Source organism: Triplophysa dalaica, chromosome 4, assembly GCF_015846415.1.
Source record: "Triplophysa dalaica isolate WHDGS20190420 chromosome 4, ASM1584641v1, whole genome shotgun sequence".
NCBI lineage: Eukaryota > Metazoa > Chordata > Actinopteri > Cypriniformes > Nemacheilidae > Triplophysa > Triplophysa dalaica.
The window spans coordinates 13,721,378-13,734,012 of NC_079545.1; the positions used below are offsets into that span (position 1 = coordinate 13,721,378).

The 12,635-nt window shown below is 39.1% G+C and overlaps 2 protein-coding genes across 6 annotated transcripts in view; both read left to right on the forward strand.

Annotated features, from left to right (window-relative positions):
• Positions 1 to 1,290: 1,290 nt before the first annotated feature.
• ap3m2 (adaptor related protein complex 3 subunit mu 2) lies at positions 1,291 to 6,831 on the forward strand. 4 transcript variants are annotated; one of them, XM_056747364.1, is made up of 10 exons: positions 1,291 to 1,387; positions 1,600 to 1,725; positions 1,813 to 2,101; positions 3,051 to 3,222; positions 3,313 to 3,450; positions 3,572 to 3,657; positions 3,911 to 4,044; positions 4,306 to 4,513; positions 4,770 to 4,914; positions 5,758 to 6,831. In XM_056747364.1, exons 3-10 carry the CDS (start codon positions 1,829 to 1,831, stop codon positions 5,856 to 5,858), a joined length of 1,257 nt encoding a protein of 418 aa, XP_056603342.1. In that variant the 5' UTR covers positions 1,291 to 1,387; positions 1,600 to 1,725; positions 1,813 to 1,828; the 3' UTR covers positions 5,859 to 6,831. The 4 variants fall into 4 exon arrangements, with proteins under 4 accessions (XP_056603342.1, XP_056603340.1, XP_056603343.1 ...); XM_056747365.1 differs by having other exon boundaries at positions 1,310 to 1,387; positions 1,603 to 1,725; XM_056747362.1 differs by lacking the exon at positions 1,600 to 1,725 and having other exon boundaries at positions 1,303 to 1,387.
• Positions 6,832 to 7,140: 309 nt separating this feature from the next.
• tet3 (tet methylcytosine dioxygenase 3) overlaps positions 7,141 to 12,635 on the forward strand; it is a 44,442-nt gene continuing 38,947 nt past the window's right edge. The window contains exons 1-2 of one of the 2 annotated variants that reach the window (XM_056745048.1): positions 7,141 to 7,446; positions 10,195 to 10,923. In XM_056745048.1, the coding sequence (XP_056601026.1) occupies positions 10,558 to 10,923 (366 nt within the window). In that variant the 5' untranslated portion in view covers positions 7,141 to 7,446; positions 10,195 to 10,557. Of the gene's footprint in view, positions 7,447 to 10,194; positions 10,924 to 12,635 lie in introns of those variants that run through there. The other variant, XM_056745052.1, reaches the window with a different exon arrangement.

Below are 12,635 nucleotides of genomic sequence, written 5' to 3' on the forward strand. Positions count from 1 at the left end.
TATTAATAAATGATGTAGAAGTATTTTTCATTGCATTTACTAGTTGTTAACAAATAGCAGCTTATTGTAAAGTTTTACCGATAAGAAGTAATTGAGCGATATCAGTTCACTGTCCGTTAATGGCGATATTTTTATGTATTTTAGGATGAGCATTCACCTTCAAACTCTTGAATGGGCTTTTCTATGTTCCTAGAATTAAGTGTTTTTATTCAAATACACTAAACTGGAAGCAGAATTGTCTTCCCCACATTTAAAGTACATGATTGTCTGTCAAATGTAATTTGTATATCTTTTGACTGTATGACTTTGTCAAAGGTTATACAAAAGGCAGTCTGTAAATAGCCTAAAACATTTGAGCAATTACTTTATAGGATTCGTAGGATTTTATTTAGGTTTGAAGTAATTTCTCTGTGTGTGTGCACAGTATATATTCTAATACATTAAATAAGATTGTGTCTAAAAGTTCAAGTTTATATATTGACTTGAAGTTTTTAGCAAAGCCATGGTTCATTTGTTGTTACCAACAAACTAATTTGTTTTATTTATAGGAAGACCGTGGTTAACATTCTTAAAGCTATTGCTCCTCCCAAAAATTCTGTCATCATTTAATCACCTTCAAGTTGTTCCAAACCAGTATACATTTCATTGTTCTGATGAATACAGAGAAATTTATTCGAAAGAATCCTTGTAAACAAACTGTTCGTGGACCCCATTGACTTCCATAGAAGGAAAAATTACCTTGAGCACAAAAGACATTTTGAAGAATATAGGACAGCAAATGGTTCTGGGGCACTTTTGACTACCAATGCCATTTTTCCTACAAGGTCCAAGAACTGCTTGGTTACAAACATTCATCCAAATATCTTTGTGTTCAACCAAACAAATAAATGTATACAGATTGGGTGACTTTTAATTTTTGGGTGAAGTCATTGGGTTTGGCATCATAAAAACACAGCTGATTGCTAGCTACTTCGTTCTTCTAAATTAATTCTGGACCATTACTGTCCACAATTAATATTTTTAAGTTATATCCAAAGCAATACTGTTTGAAATGGCGAAAATAATCTGGTATGGATGAGGTTTTTTGTGCCTCACTATCCATTTCAAGAGGGCAACCCACTCAGACCCAATAAAAACGGCTTTACGTTTACGTTTCCTGGACGTTGTCCAATGAACCTCGAGCATAATTGTCTCCTCCGTTTCCGCACTGTGTGCCAATCATCTCTAGAGTAGGCGGGTACTCTAACCCTGCGTGGCTCGCTATTGGACGCAGCGAATGACAATCATGTATTTTCTCGTCGCAAAATAACGGGGGAGGAAGAGACCTTTCTGGTGCTGCTTTATTAAAAATCTCGGAAAGTGGCCGACGAATTAAAAGCCAGTAATCGTGAGTATTGAATACACCTTATATTTTAACCATTCGCTTATATACACATTTAAATAAATCGCCTTTGTAGATTGAATGAACCTTTTAAATCCTCACCGGGCTTGTCATAAGACAGTCCTGTGATGCGCGAGGGGAGGAGAAAATATGGATGCAAAGATACAGGGATGCGGATGTAACAGACTTGCTGGCTGTGTTTAAACCTATTCTTCCAGCAGGTAACCAGATAGGTTTGGGGAATATTAAATGAGCTCAACGCCCTATCAGTTTACCGTGATGGTGTTTGCAGGCTTCTTTACGATCATTGCCTGAACGCCAGAGCAGGTTTCAGATCTGATCGTGTATGTATGGGACAAAACGTCATCATTGTTATTGCCTATTACAGAATTATAACCTGTGTTTCATTTTTTTGTTGAAACCTACTTCAGTCCGCAAGCCGTCACGATGATCCACAGTCTGTTTCTGGTCAACGCGTCGGGTGATATCTTCTTGGAGAAGCACTGGAAGTCTGTGGTCAGTCGGTCCGTGTGCGATTACTTTTTCGAGGCCCTGGAACGCGCCACGGAACCGGAGAACGTGCCTCCGGTGATCCCTACCCCGCATCATTACCTCATAAACGTCCTCCGACATCGCATCTACTTCGTGGCTGTCATACAGAGCGAGGTCCCGCCACTTTTTGTCATCGAATTTCTTCATCGTGTGGTCGACACATTTCAGGTTTGAGGCTTCGGTCATTTGATCTGTTCTACCAATGTCACGGTACCCTGATATGTCCCATATTACCCAAGGATTACCATATGGTTTGGTATGTTTTGATGCTGTTTTAAGATGTTCATGTGCAGGTCCTTAGCTGGTTTAAGATGGTCAACCAGCATCAAAACATACCTAACCCAGCATATGCTGTTTTTTCAACAGGATTATATATAGTTTAACCATGATATTTAGTAATACTTTGAAATACAAAGATTGGATTATGGCAATACCTAAAGTAACAAATCCACCATCCACTTCACTTTGATTATAATAAAAACATAGTCATTTCTTAAGGGTGATGCTAGTCCAAGGTATCAAACGGTATCACCGTGGTCCCATATTACAAACATGGATTTTACCATCTATAAAATGGTTTCTCATGTTGGTCAAGTTGATCTTTGGTACAAACCATCTAATTGATTTAATGGTTATAATGAGAGTTGGTTTTAATCGTCTGGGTCTCTTCTGGAAATGTTTTGTGTTCTGTTTTTGGCATATTCTCTGGTGGATGTGAACCAATAGAACACCATTAAATCCTGCTGGAAAAAGGCCCGAACACAGTACATGAAGTAATTGCGTAATGCTTTTATTATTTATTGATTCATACTTGTTTTGTTATGATAAAACATTCAAATTTGTATTTTTTAGCAATGATTTAACATGTTTAACATGTGAACTAGCTTCGTGGCCAGTTACAAACCTGTCTTAGATCCACCAAACAGACAGGTCGAAAGCTGGGATCGTTTTCGAAAATGACATAATTGCAAACTAGCTAATGTATCCTTTTTTAATGTAGCACACTAGCAAAGCCGGTTTAGTTTAATTATTAATGTTAATTGACAACATTATGTGATGTATCAGTGTCCTTTGTCAATCCTAATGATCAAAACGTTCTATATTTTTGATATTTTAGGACTACTTTGGGGTATGCACGGAGGCAGCTATCAAAGACAATGTTGTCGTGGTCTATGAGTTGCTGGAGGAGATGTTGGACAATGGCTTCCCTCTGGCCACTGAATCAAACATTCTGAAAGAACTTATCAAGCCTCCAACCATCCTTCGCACAGTGGTCAACACCATCACAGGTATTTATGTGTGGTGTATGAAATTCCTGTTAGTTTTCAGGTCTGTAATATTCTGTTTTATTTCTCATCTTCCATGTTTTCTGTAAACAGGAAGTACTAATGTTGGGGAGCAGCTTCCTACAGGACAGCTGTCGGTGGTTCCATGGCGGCGCACCGGTGTCAAATACACTAACAATGAAGCTTACTTTGACGTGATTGAAGAGATTGATGCTATCATAGACAAATCAGGTATCTTATCCTGAAGTAGTATCTCAATGTTTATTAGATATAACTTTAAGAAAAAGATTGATTTGCTGTTAGATGACCAAGCAATGTTTTTATCATACCTTTACTTGTTTTTCTTCCTAAGGCTCCACTATCACAGCCGAGATCCAGGGTGTAGTAGATGCCTGTGTGAAACTTACGGGAATGCCTGATCTCACCTTGTCCTTTATGGTAAATCGGAACTTTTAATATTCTAGGTACACCAGGTAATTTCCGGTTACTTTTGGACCACCTTTCGGTAGAATACATTTTGTTATTGTTTTAGACTAAATATTAGAAAAGTGACAAAACACTGACCCGTTTAAAAAAATGTGCTCTCTGTTTAAGCATCTGGTCAGCCTAGTCAATGTCACAAATGGTGCATTTTTTTTTTCCACTTTCTCACATGATTCTATTTCAATCTTTTACACTCTGCCTCCTATAGAATCCTCGGCTGCTCGATGATGTGAGTTTTCACCCCTGCGTGCGGTTTAAACGTTGGGAGGCTGAGAGAATCCTCTCCTTCATACCCCCAGATGGAAATTTTCGTCTTCTCTCCTACCACGTGAGCTCTCAGAAGTGAGACCCGTTCCACTTGTGTCAAAGCCTTGTGTTAAATGTCATGCGAAGATAATGATAAAATGTTCCCCATTACATATCATCAACATGAACAGTAGGAATTCATTTGAAATATTTCTCATGATCAAAGTTAATTCCATTGCTTATCTATCTGTAGTATGCTATATATTAGAGGTCAAGCAATATACTGTTTTTGATGACTGTTTGAATACACTAATTGATGCTGATAGCTTCTGTGTTTCTTTGTGCTGTTTTCTGTAGCCTGGTGGCCATCCCAGTGTATGTAAAACATAACATCAGCTTTAGAGAAGGCAGTTCTCAGGGCCGTTTCGAGCTCACTCTCGGCCCGAAGCAGACAATGGGTAAAGCTGTTGAATCTGTGCTGGTGAGCAGTCAGCTGCCCCGTGGTGTCCTCAATGCCAACCTCACTCCCTCACAGGGCACGTACACTTTTGATCCCGTCACCAAGGTACATTTAACCTTCTGTTTCTTGTTTTCTCATATGGTTGTGTTGTTTTTGTTTACAGTGCACAAGAGCACAGTTTACAATGGCGCTTTTTTTTGTACCGCTTGTATTAAAACGTCAGTCTGGGTCATTTTGTTATTTCTCATGGAAACTTTTATTCAACAGCATCAGCCAAATTCTGATTATAATTTAATGTTAACTTTTTTGGGCGCAGGAGCTGTCTATGTTTATAACAGTGATGAATTGTTAATGTCTACAGCTTTTGTCATGGGAGGTGGGTAAGATTAACCCTCAGAAACTGCCCAGTTTAAAGGGTTCAATGAGCCTCCAGACTGGAGCATCCAAACCGGACGAAAACCCATCAATCAACATCCAGTTCAAGATACAGCAACTGGCCATTTCAGGTACCTTGGATCTCTCACTCATCACACCATAAAAACCATTGATAGAGATGCTCTGATTGGTTGTCTGCGTATCGGTGTTGGCCAATAATTAAATTTTAGGACTCGATAGGTACTCATTAAACTTGGTCGATCTCACGAACCATTCGCAATTTGATGACATGTGAGGACATACATGATGTGTGGGGACGCAAAGGACGTGGTGCCGCAGCCATGTCATCACAGGTGTGGAATTACTGTGACGTTTGAGAAAATCCGCTATTTGCCCTGTATGTTCAACAAAGAAAAATGCACGTGGAGCAGTGTCCAATGCATGTAATAAAACAAAACTGATTCGGCACTCACGTTTGTAAGCCACCAAACATTACCACAAAGGACAAAGGCAACATCTAAGGTATTACATTATCTGAAAAAGGTTAACAGTGATCGGTGTATGTTAATTTTATTAGACTCAAGTACCACAGTGGTATAAAAATAAACAATTAGTCTGTTAAAATATTGAATGAACATGAGGTATCTTGGAGCCTTTGTTTTGGGAAAATAATTGAGAAACAAATTAGTGTGAACATGGAAATGACCCTCAGTTGGTAATTTCTGGGAGACTAAAGAAATGTGGATGGGTGGCTTTCAATAATGTGCTATTGGGAACACATTTGTTTCACTAACATGAGTTGACCACACGGGGTAGCTGTTTTCTGTGTGATATAGATGGTTCGCCAGCTGCACCTACACATAACACTGAATGACAAATTTTGATTCATCAACGATTCAGTGATTTCTCCTAGACAACATAATACTAAACACAGTGTTAATGACTGCCTTGTGTTCTGCTTTCTCACCCAACAGGTCTGAAGGTAAACAGGTTGGACATGTATGGTGAGAAGTACAAACCTTTTAAAGGCATCAAATACATGACCAAAGCCGGCAAATTCCAGGTCCGAACCTAAACCACTTCTTTCTGGTTTCGTTCCATAATAAATTGGGTTACAGCAAAGAAAGGAGAGGAAACGAGTTTTAGTAGATACATGGAAAACATTTTGGGATTATTTCAGGAAAATGATTGGTTCATTGAAGACTTTGCCTGCCGTTGTTGGAAGGAATATGACTGTACAAACATCAGTGTTGTAATTACGTTATCACATTCAGCCATTTGCAGCTTTTTTTTTAATTGCAGTTGCTCAAGATGGGCAACATCTTTCTTCTTTTTCATGGTATTTGCTTTATTTCTTTTTGTTTTGCACCTCCGTCCTTCATTTCAACACTATATTTCATCTATGTTTAACATGGTCCGATTTCTTAATGAGATTCGGTGTTCTGCTGTGTATTGATCTCTGCTCTCCTCCACTGCAAAATGATGCTATGGGTGACTTATTTCTGCATTGCAGAAGAATACTCTCATAATCCTATTACAGACTGATTCTTGGTTCCATTCAAAGTGATCCTGTGCAGTGTAACTTCATAAAAAAATTTTTTTTTAAGATTGAACATTTTTTTTATTTGGTCTAGTTCTTTTCGGAACCAGAATTGGACATTTCAGTTCCGCTTCACAAGTTAACAACTCAAGTCTTTTATTGGCATTTGTTACACTATTATCACCCTATTTAAAATCTAACTGACCCCAGGACTCTTATGACACTATAAATGATGCTTGAATGCCCAGTTTTCATCGGTTTTCCCAGAATGCAACATTATTATTACTTGTAAACTAACAGCTTCAATTACACATTCTGTCCTTTCATTCAAAGTGCAAAACTACTTTAAGGATATATTGATATATAGTTTATTTAAGGATACTGCTATTTGAACCAGACTGCAAGCTTCTGTTCATGTTGTGATGTGTGTGTTTTTTTTCTTTCTTAGCACTGTAAACAGTTTATCTGTAAAACAGTTATCAACTGATGAATAAACAAATAGCTTCAAGTTTGGCATCCTGAATCTCTTGATCAGTCAGAATTATATGTAAGAATAATTTATGATAAATTATTGGAAATACATATATTTAACTATCTAAATCTAGATATTAACTTGTCAATATATGGTCAGGGTGGGTAGGCAACGTAATGTAACATAAACATGGGTTTAAAGATGTTATTGAATACTGAATTCTAGTCGCTGCACGATGACGTCAGTACAGTTTAACCCCTCCGTCCGCTGCACTTTGTGAACTCCACTCCGCAAATTACTTCACTCCGCAACTCCTTCCTCCTCATCGTCCTTTTAACTCTAAAACTTACACAGAGTACACAGTCGATACGTTGTGGAAAGTTATGGGGTCTTTCCCCTCATGAATTGCAACTTTTCGCACAGATTTCGCCATGTCACGTTTCGGCTCTTTCATAATTGTTTCACGCTCGCAGCAAACTATGTTTTCGCGTTTATTCTTTATGCCATGATTTTTTTAGATCGAAAATCAACATCATGACGCTTTGTGCATTTTTTTTGTGAAGTAAGCATGTACTTTATTTCCACTTTTAAATATATAAACCTTGATATACGAATGGGATTTGAAGAGAACGAGGACGTTTCCATCGCGTTGTAAGTATTACTTCCTACACATTTCTATTCACACTTTTGTTGTAGATACTTTCTAATGGACAGTATTACTAACCAATTGCCGGTAATGATTACAATGTGTATTCTCTCCAGTGAAAGCAATGTAAGTTTTTGCATCCCTAATGATGCCATTAGCGCAATACACATCTTTTACAGATAACTTTTTTACACTGAACGATACGATAAGCAAGACTTATGAAAGCATCAGCAACATATAACGCACAAAACTGTCATTACAGTGTATTGAACGTGTAACAAATGTAACATTCGGTTTCTTTAAAAGTCTTTAATGTTATTTTGTAACAAATTCCACGTATACGCGAAGGCAGAGCTACTGGTCGTAACGCGCCCCGGGGTGTTGTTGTCTTTATACATAGGGGGCCTTGCTGATGTGTCGCTTTTCTCACCTCTCAAAGGAAAACTGTCACTTGTTTGTCAACATAAATCGGAAAAGCTAATACGAGCGTGTATGTGTCTCAGTTTAACTCGCAGGTTTTACACCTCTCCTGAACTCGACACATTTTGCCGCCAGTTAAAGCGCCCGGCTGCATGAAGAGCCACGTGCTCAAGTCTAAGAGCGCGTGCAGCACTCTTGACTGTATTTGGCCGGTTCGGGCTATTTAACTAGTTAGGTTGTTTGAAATCAAAGAAGGCTTTAAAGCAAAGGTAGAAAAACCGTACCTCACGATCTTTATTCAAGTTGAATTTCTCCTTTTTATAACGTTTGTTTATAAGCCAAGTGACTGATATTTTAATTGCCCTAAAATAATAACCCACAATAGTTCAATACTGTTCAATCAAATTTCATTTTTGTTTCCTCGCTTTTACTGTATTACATCCGCAATTTAGCTACTTCTTTCCTTATAGTGCGCATTAAAAATTAAAACGCGTTGATTTGAATAAAGAATGAACGTCCATTTGTTAATTCAGCACAGTTTGTCTATCAGATCTAGATACTCTGAAATGACATATTGAATTGAAAAAGTCATGCTCGCGGAAGAGAAGTGGGAGGTTTCCATTATTTTTTTGCTACAGTATTAATATGAATCGCTCTACAAACTCTCTATCAAAACATGAAAAGCGACACCGAGGGAATTCCTCGGTTGTGCGCTATTCCCCCGTAACGATTATTGTACAAATAATGTATCAAATAAACGTGTGACGTCAATTCACGATGCGTTAAACTCGCTTGACTAACGCCTGTTTTAAATACAATAGATAACGCTAGACAATACGTGAGCTGCGTGACCCATAGTTACTAGTAAAATATTTGGGTTTATTGACGGTCGATTGGAGTCTCCAAACGCTGAACAAAGAGCACCGAGCGCAAGTCCCGCATTCACATAGGGAAAACAAAGAGCTTTGCGTAGAGATATCTCATGGGGATTCGCCATTCTAACCGAGCATTTTCTCACATTTCGCACGTAGCACCTTTGTGTCTTGGTCTTTTTTTTGCACTGCACATCATTAACCAGACTGCACTATGATCAATAGATGTTCAGTGTATAACTAGACTAGTGTTCCCATGAAGCGCAACAAAATATGACTGATTTAGAAAATTGAAGAATCTTGGCATTATGAACCGCTTTAGAATGTCATATGTCTGTATTTGTTAGATTTTGAACAGGTCTATATGTTGAATTTGTATTAAACCTTTACTATTTATTGTGATTGTTATCCAGTCATTGTAAATCAACAAAAGATGGAGTAATGTAATTTTAACAAAAGTAATAAATTGCTTGGATGAAAATTATATATAGTTTATGTGTTCTGCATAATAGAGCATGTTATATTTGTATAGAACATTTTATATTTATATACCTGTTATAATAGCCATTTTGGTCAACAATTATTACTATAAATATTTGATATCATCCTAATTTAAGAACATAAATTTTTGGTTAATTTTTTCCTCAGACAAATTTTTGTTCACAGTCGGAAACTAAATATACTTGGAGATCGCGTATCACAGGCAGTTTCTGCCGAACTCATATTTATCTCGAGTGCCTATGCATTAGTATTGCGTACGTTGTATCTTCGAAGAGTATTTAGTTTGATCCAATTTATAAAAGGGATATACAGCTGTACGATTATCTCCAGAAAAACACGAGCTGTTAGAGGTGGGACCATGGGGAGAGTGGGATGGAACTACAGCACAAGCAAGCAACACATCATCAAATTAATCCCTTCGCGTTGTTTACATTATGCACGCATACGCCGATTGCCAACAAAACACAGACGTATGACTTAGTTTGACTTGCCTCGTGCAGTTCATGTCCAGCATCTTTTAAGACAATGACCCCGCCATCTATCAGTTTCAAATGATCTCCAAATCCAGCGTTATATCCACCGTTTATGAAACATCCATCACTGAAATGCCGTAAACAAACAGACACACCTAAACTTCGCTATCGCAAGAGTAACTAGCTGCAGCGCAGCACAGCCCATCTTGACGTAGCGCAGATAATCTTGATGGTGAGCGTGTCTCACTCGTCGGTTGGCTCGTGGGCGGGCTCTTTCTTTCGCCTTGCCAGGCTTTTCCGGGAAAATTGCCAATAAAAGGAATAGGATCCCTGTGACGACACAGAGATAAACTTATAAAAAAAACTTTCCGAAACAAGTTAGAGTGCTGGGGGACTAGCACTGACAAGCAGTGACATACCATGTTACCAGATCTTTATTACAAACGACTATGCTTAATCTAAAACTTAATTTCTTTCCATTACACAGTCACCAAACTCCCTTCAGTGGCCATGACCTCATCTGGTTCCTGGTTTGAGTCTGCGGGTAACACAGAGATGCTCTCCATCACCTGCGGACACATTCCTTACGTTCCTGCACCGGCCGGTGAATGACATCGAACCCAAAACTGTCTCCTCAAAGAAGGAACGTCCTCCCAAAGCCCCAACACCTCCCTTTTCTCATCCCTTTGTGATCTTTATTTAAACCATCGTGGCCCTAACACAGCACATGCTTTATGGACTGCTCTGTGTTGTGGTGTAACAAACCTTATTTTTTACCTTTTTATATTTTTAACCCATTAGTGGCGCCCTTTAGCACTCTCTTGTCCAAAAAGAGAGTGGGGCCCTCAGTATGCACAAGTTGAAAGGAGGGCCCGGTCCTCCCGTCCAGGATATATATGAGTTCTCCTTGGATGAGGAGGACCCCAAAGTTTTTCTTGGGGCCAGAAGCGCAAGGGTGGTGTCTCCTGCGGCCGCCTACATCAGGTCTGAGCATGAGCAAGCGGGTCTCTTCTCCCTGCCGCAAATGGAGGGTGAGGAACTCATGGAACCTGTTGTACCACAGAAGAAGAAGAGGAAGAGATGTGGTGTGTGTGGACCTTGCACGAGAAAGGAGAACTGTGGTACCTGCGCCAACTGCCTGAATAGAAAGATAGGGCACCAGATCTGCAAATTGCGAAAGTGTGATGAGCTGAAGAGGAGGAAAAACCCTTGGGAGGTAAAATATGAGACTGTCTATGCTACTTCGGCATTATAGCCATGTTTAAATACTCCCATTTGTGCATCTGGCAGATGCTTTTATCTAAAACGACATACAGTGCACTCAGGAATTCACACTTTTATTAGTTTGAATGCTCTTTAAGAAACAATCTTACATTTGCTATTCCAGCTGAGCATCAGGAACACTATTGGAAACACATTACAACACTCAAAGGGTGGTGCTGCCATCATCAACTGCTGTCTATTACCTGTTATTGGTTCACCTTAACGCATTCCACTCCCGTCCTGTCCTAACATGTTTACTTTTAACCTGTAATTCTTGCCTAGACTCTAACGACCAGACGATATAAAGAAAGTGATAAAGGCCAGTTTTCTAAAGTTTCTCAGTGGCTACTCATATGCTGTGTTTTTTGCACAGAGTTGTTATCTGTAGGTCTGTTGGACAAATAGAAATCCACTTTTGGCCTTTTTTGATGGTGATTATTATGAAACAGATATTAAAGTAGATTGATGTAAAATGCGCTGGTGTATTGAGGTACTAGTCCGCAAAGTTATAAGGCATTGTTTTGCAGTTGCTACGTGCTCTTTGAGAATTTAAGTGTATTTTATGAGTGGTTGGGGGTAAGGGGTGAGTAAGGATAAGTGGTTGTTAGGGAGTGCAGGGTGTTTGCTGGATGGCTCATTGGCCCAAATTAAACAGATCTCTTTTATCATTCACAACAGTAAAAATTGCATGTCTGATTACTGAGAAGAGTAGTAGTAAACCTCATCTCAACATACGTATATACGCAATATATGCAGAGGTTTGTTCAAATCCCTAACTGTAAAGGGGAGAGTTTCACCAAAACTGAACATTTTACTCACCCTCATGTGATTTCAAACCGATATGAGTTTCATTTTTCTGAACAACACAAAATAATGTATTTTAAATAGCGTTTGTAACCAAAAGAACATTGGACCTCATTGACTAATGAATAATTTTTATTTTTTGCCAAACTATCCCTTTATCTTTAGTGGTATGAGCCTGCAGTCTTTTCGGCTGCATCTTGAAGAGCTTAGAGGGTATCTCTCTTTTTTCTGTCTTTAGAGGGTCAGCGCACTCGCATGGGGCCCAGGTGTTTGGATCCGTGTGTTTGAGCAGGTTTAGAGTGTAACCGCGGAGAATTCTTTGTGCTTACTTTATATACTCTGCTCTCTGACCTTTGACCAGTGGAGGGGTTGGGGGTGACCTATGGCCTAAAAGGAGAGGAAGGAAAGCGGGGGAGGGACGGAGAAAGAAAGAAAGAGAACCAGATAGGGTAGAATTGAAAGCAGTGGATAAAGAGATACCATGGACAGCTATAGAAGAAGGCCTTTTTCGGAAGCTCAGGACAGAGAGGACAATTAAAGGAAAAGTGTCCATGTTGTTCTGTGGAACCGAGTCGGACCTTTCATGCGATGGATGACAGGAAACAACAATGCTGTTTCACACACTCAGGCACACGCACACACACACACACACACACACCAACCGGCTCTCCCTCCATGTTTTTTTAACTGAATTATTGACCATATAATGCATGGTTTGGTATGCAAGACTTCTGGTTAAATTTTAGCTAAAGAAGCCCAGCAGTAATTAAATGGACGTGGATGCCTGATCACTTCAAAGACTGCAAAATCATTTCAGTAGCTCATTCAACTCGTTTCACACCAGGCGTGATTTTCACTGTG

Bases quoted from the DNA above. Each gene is read 5' to 3' on its own strand.
- ap3m2 (XM_056747364.1), top strand. From the start codon at position 1,829: ATGATCCACAGTCTGTTTCTGGTCAACGCGTCGGGTGATATCTTCTTG. The intron at 3,451-3,571 runs GTATCTTATCCT...TTTCTTCCTAAG, and splicing joins TGCTATCATAGACAAATCAG to GCTCCACTATCACAGCCGAG. The intron at 3,658-3,910 runs GTAAATCGGAAC...TGCCTCCTATAG, and splicing joins ATCTCACCTTGTCCTTTATG to AATCCTCGGCTGCTCGATGA.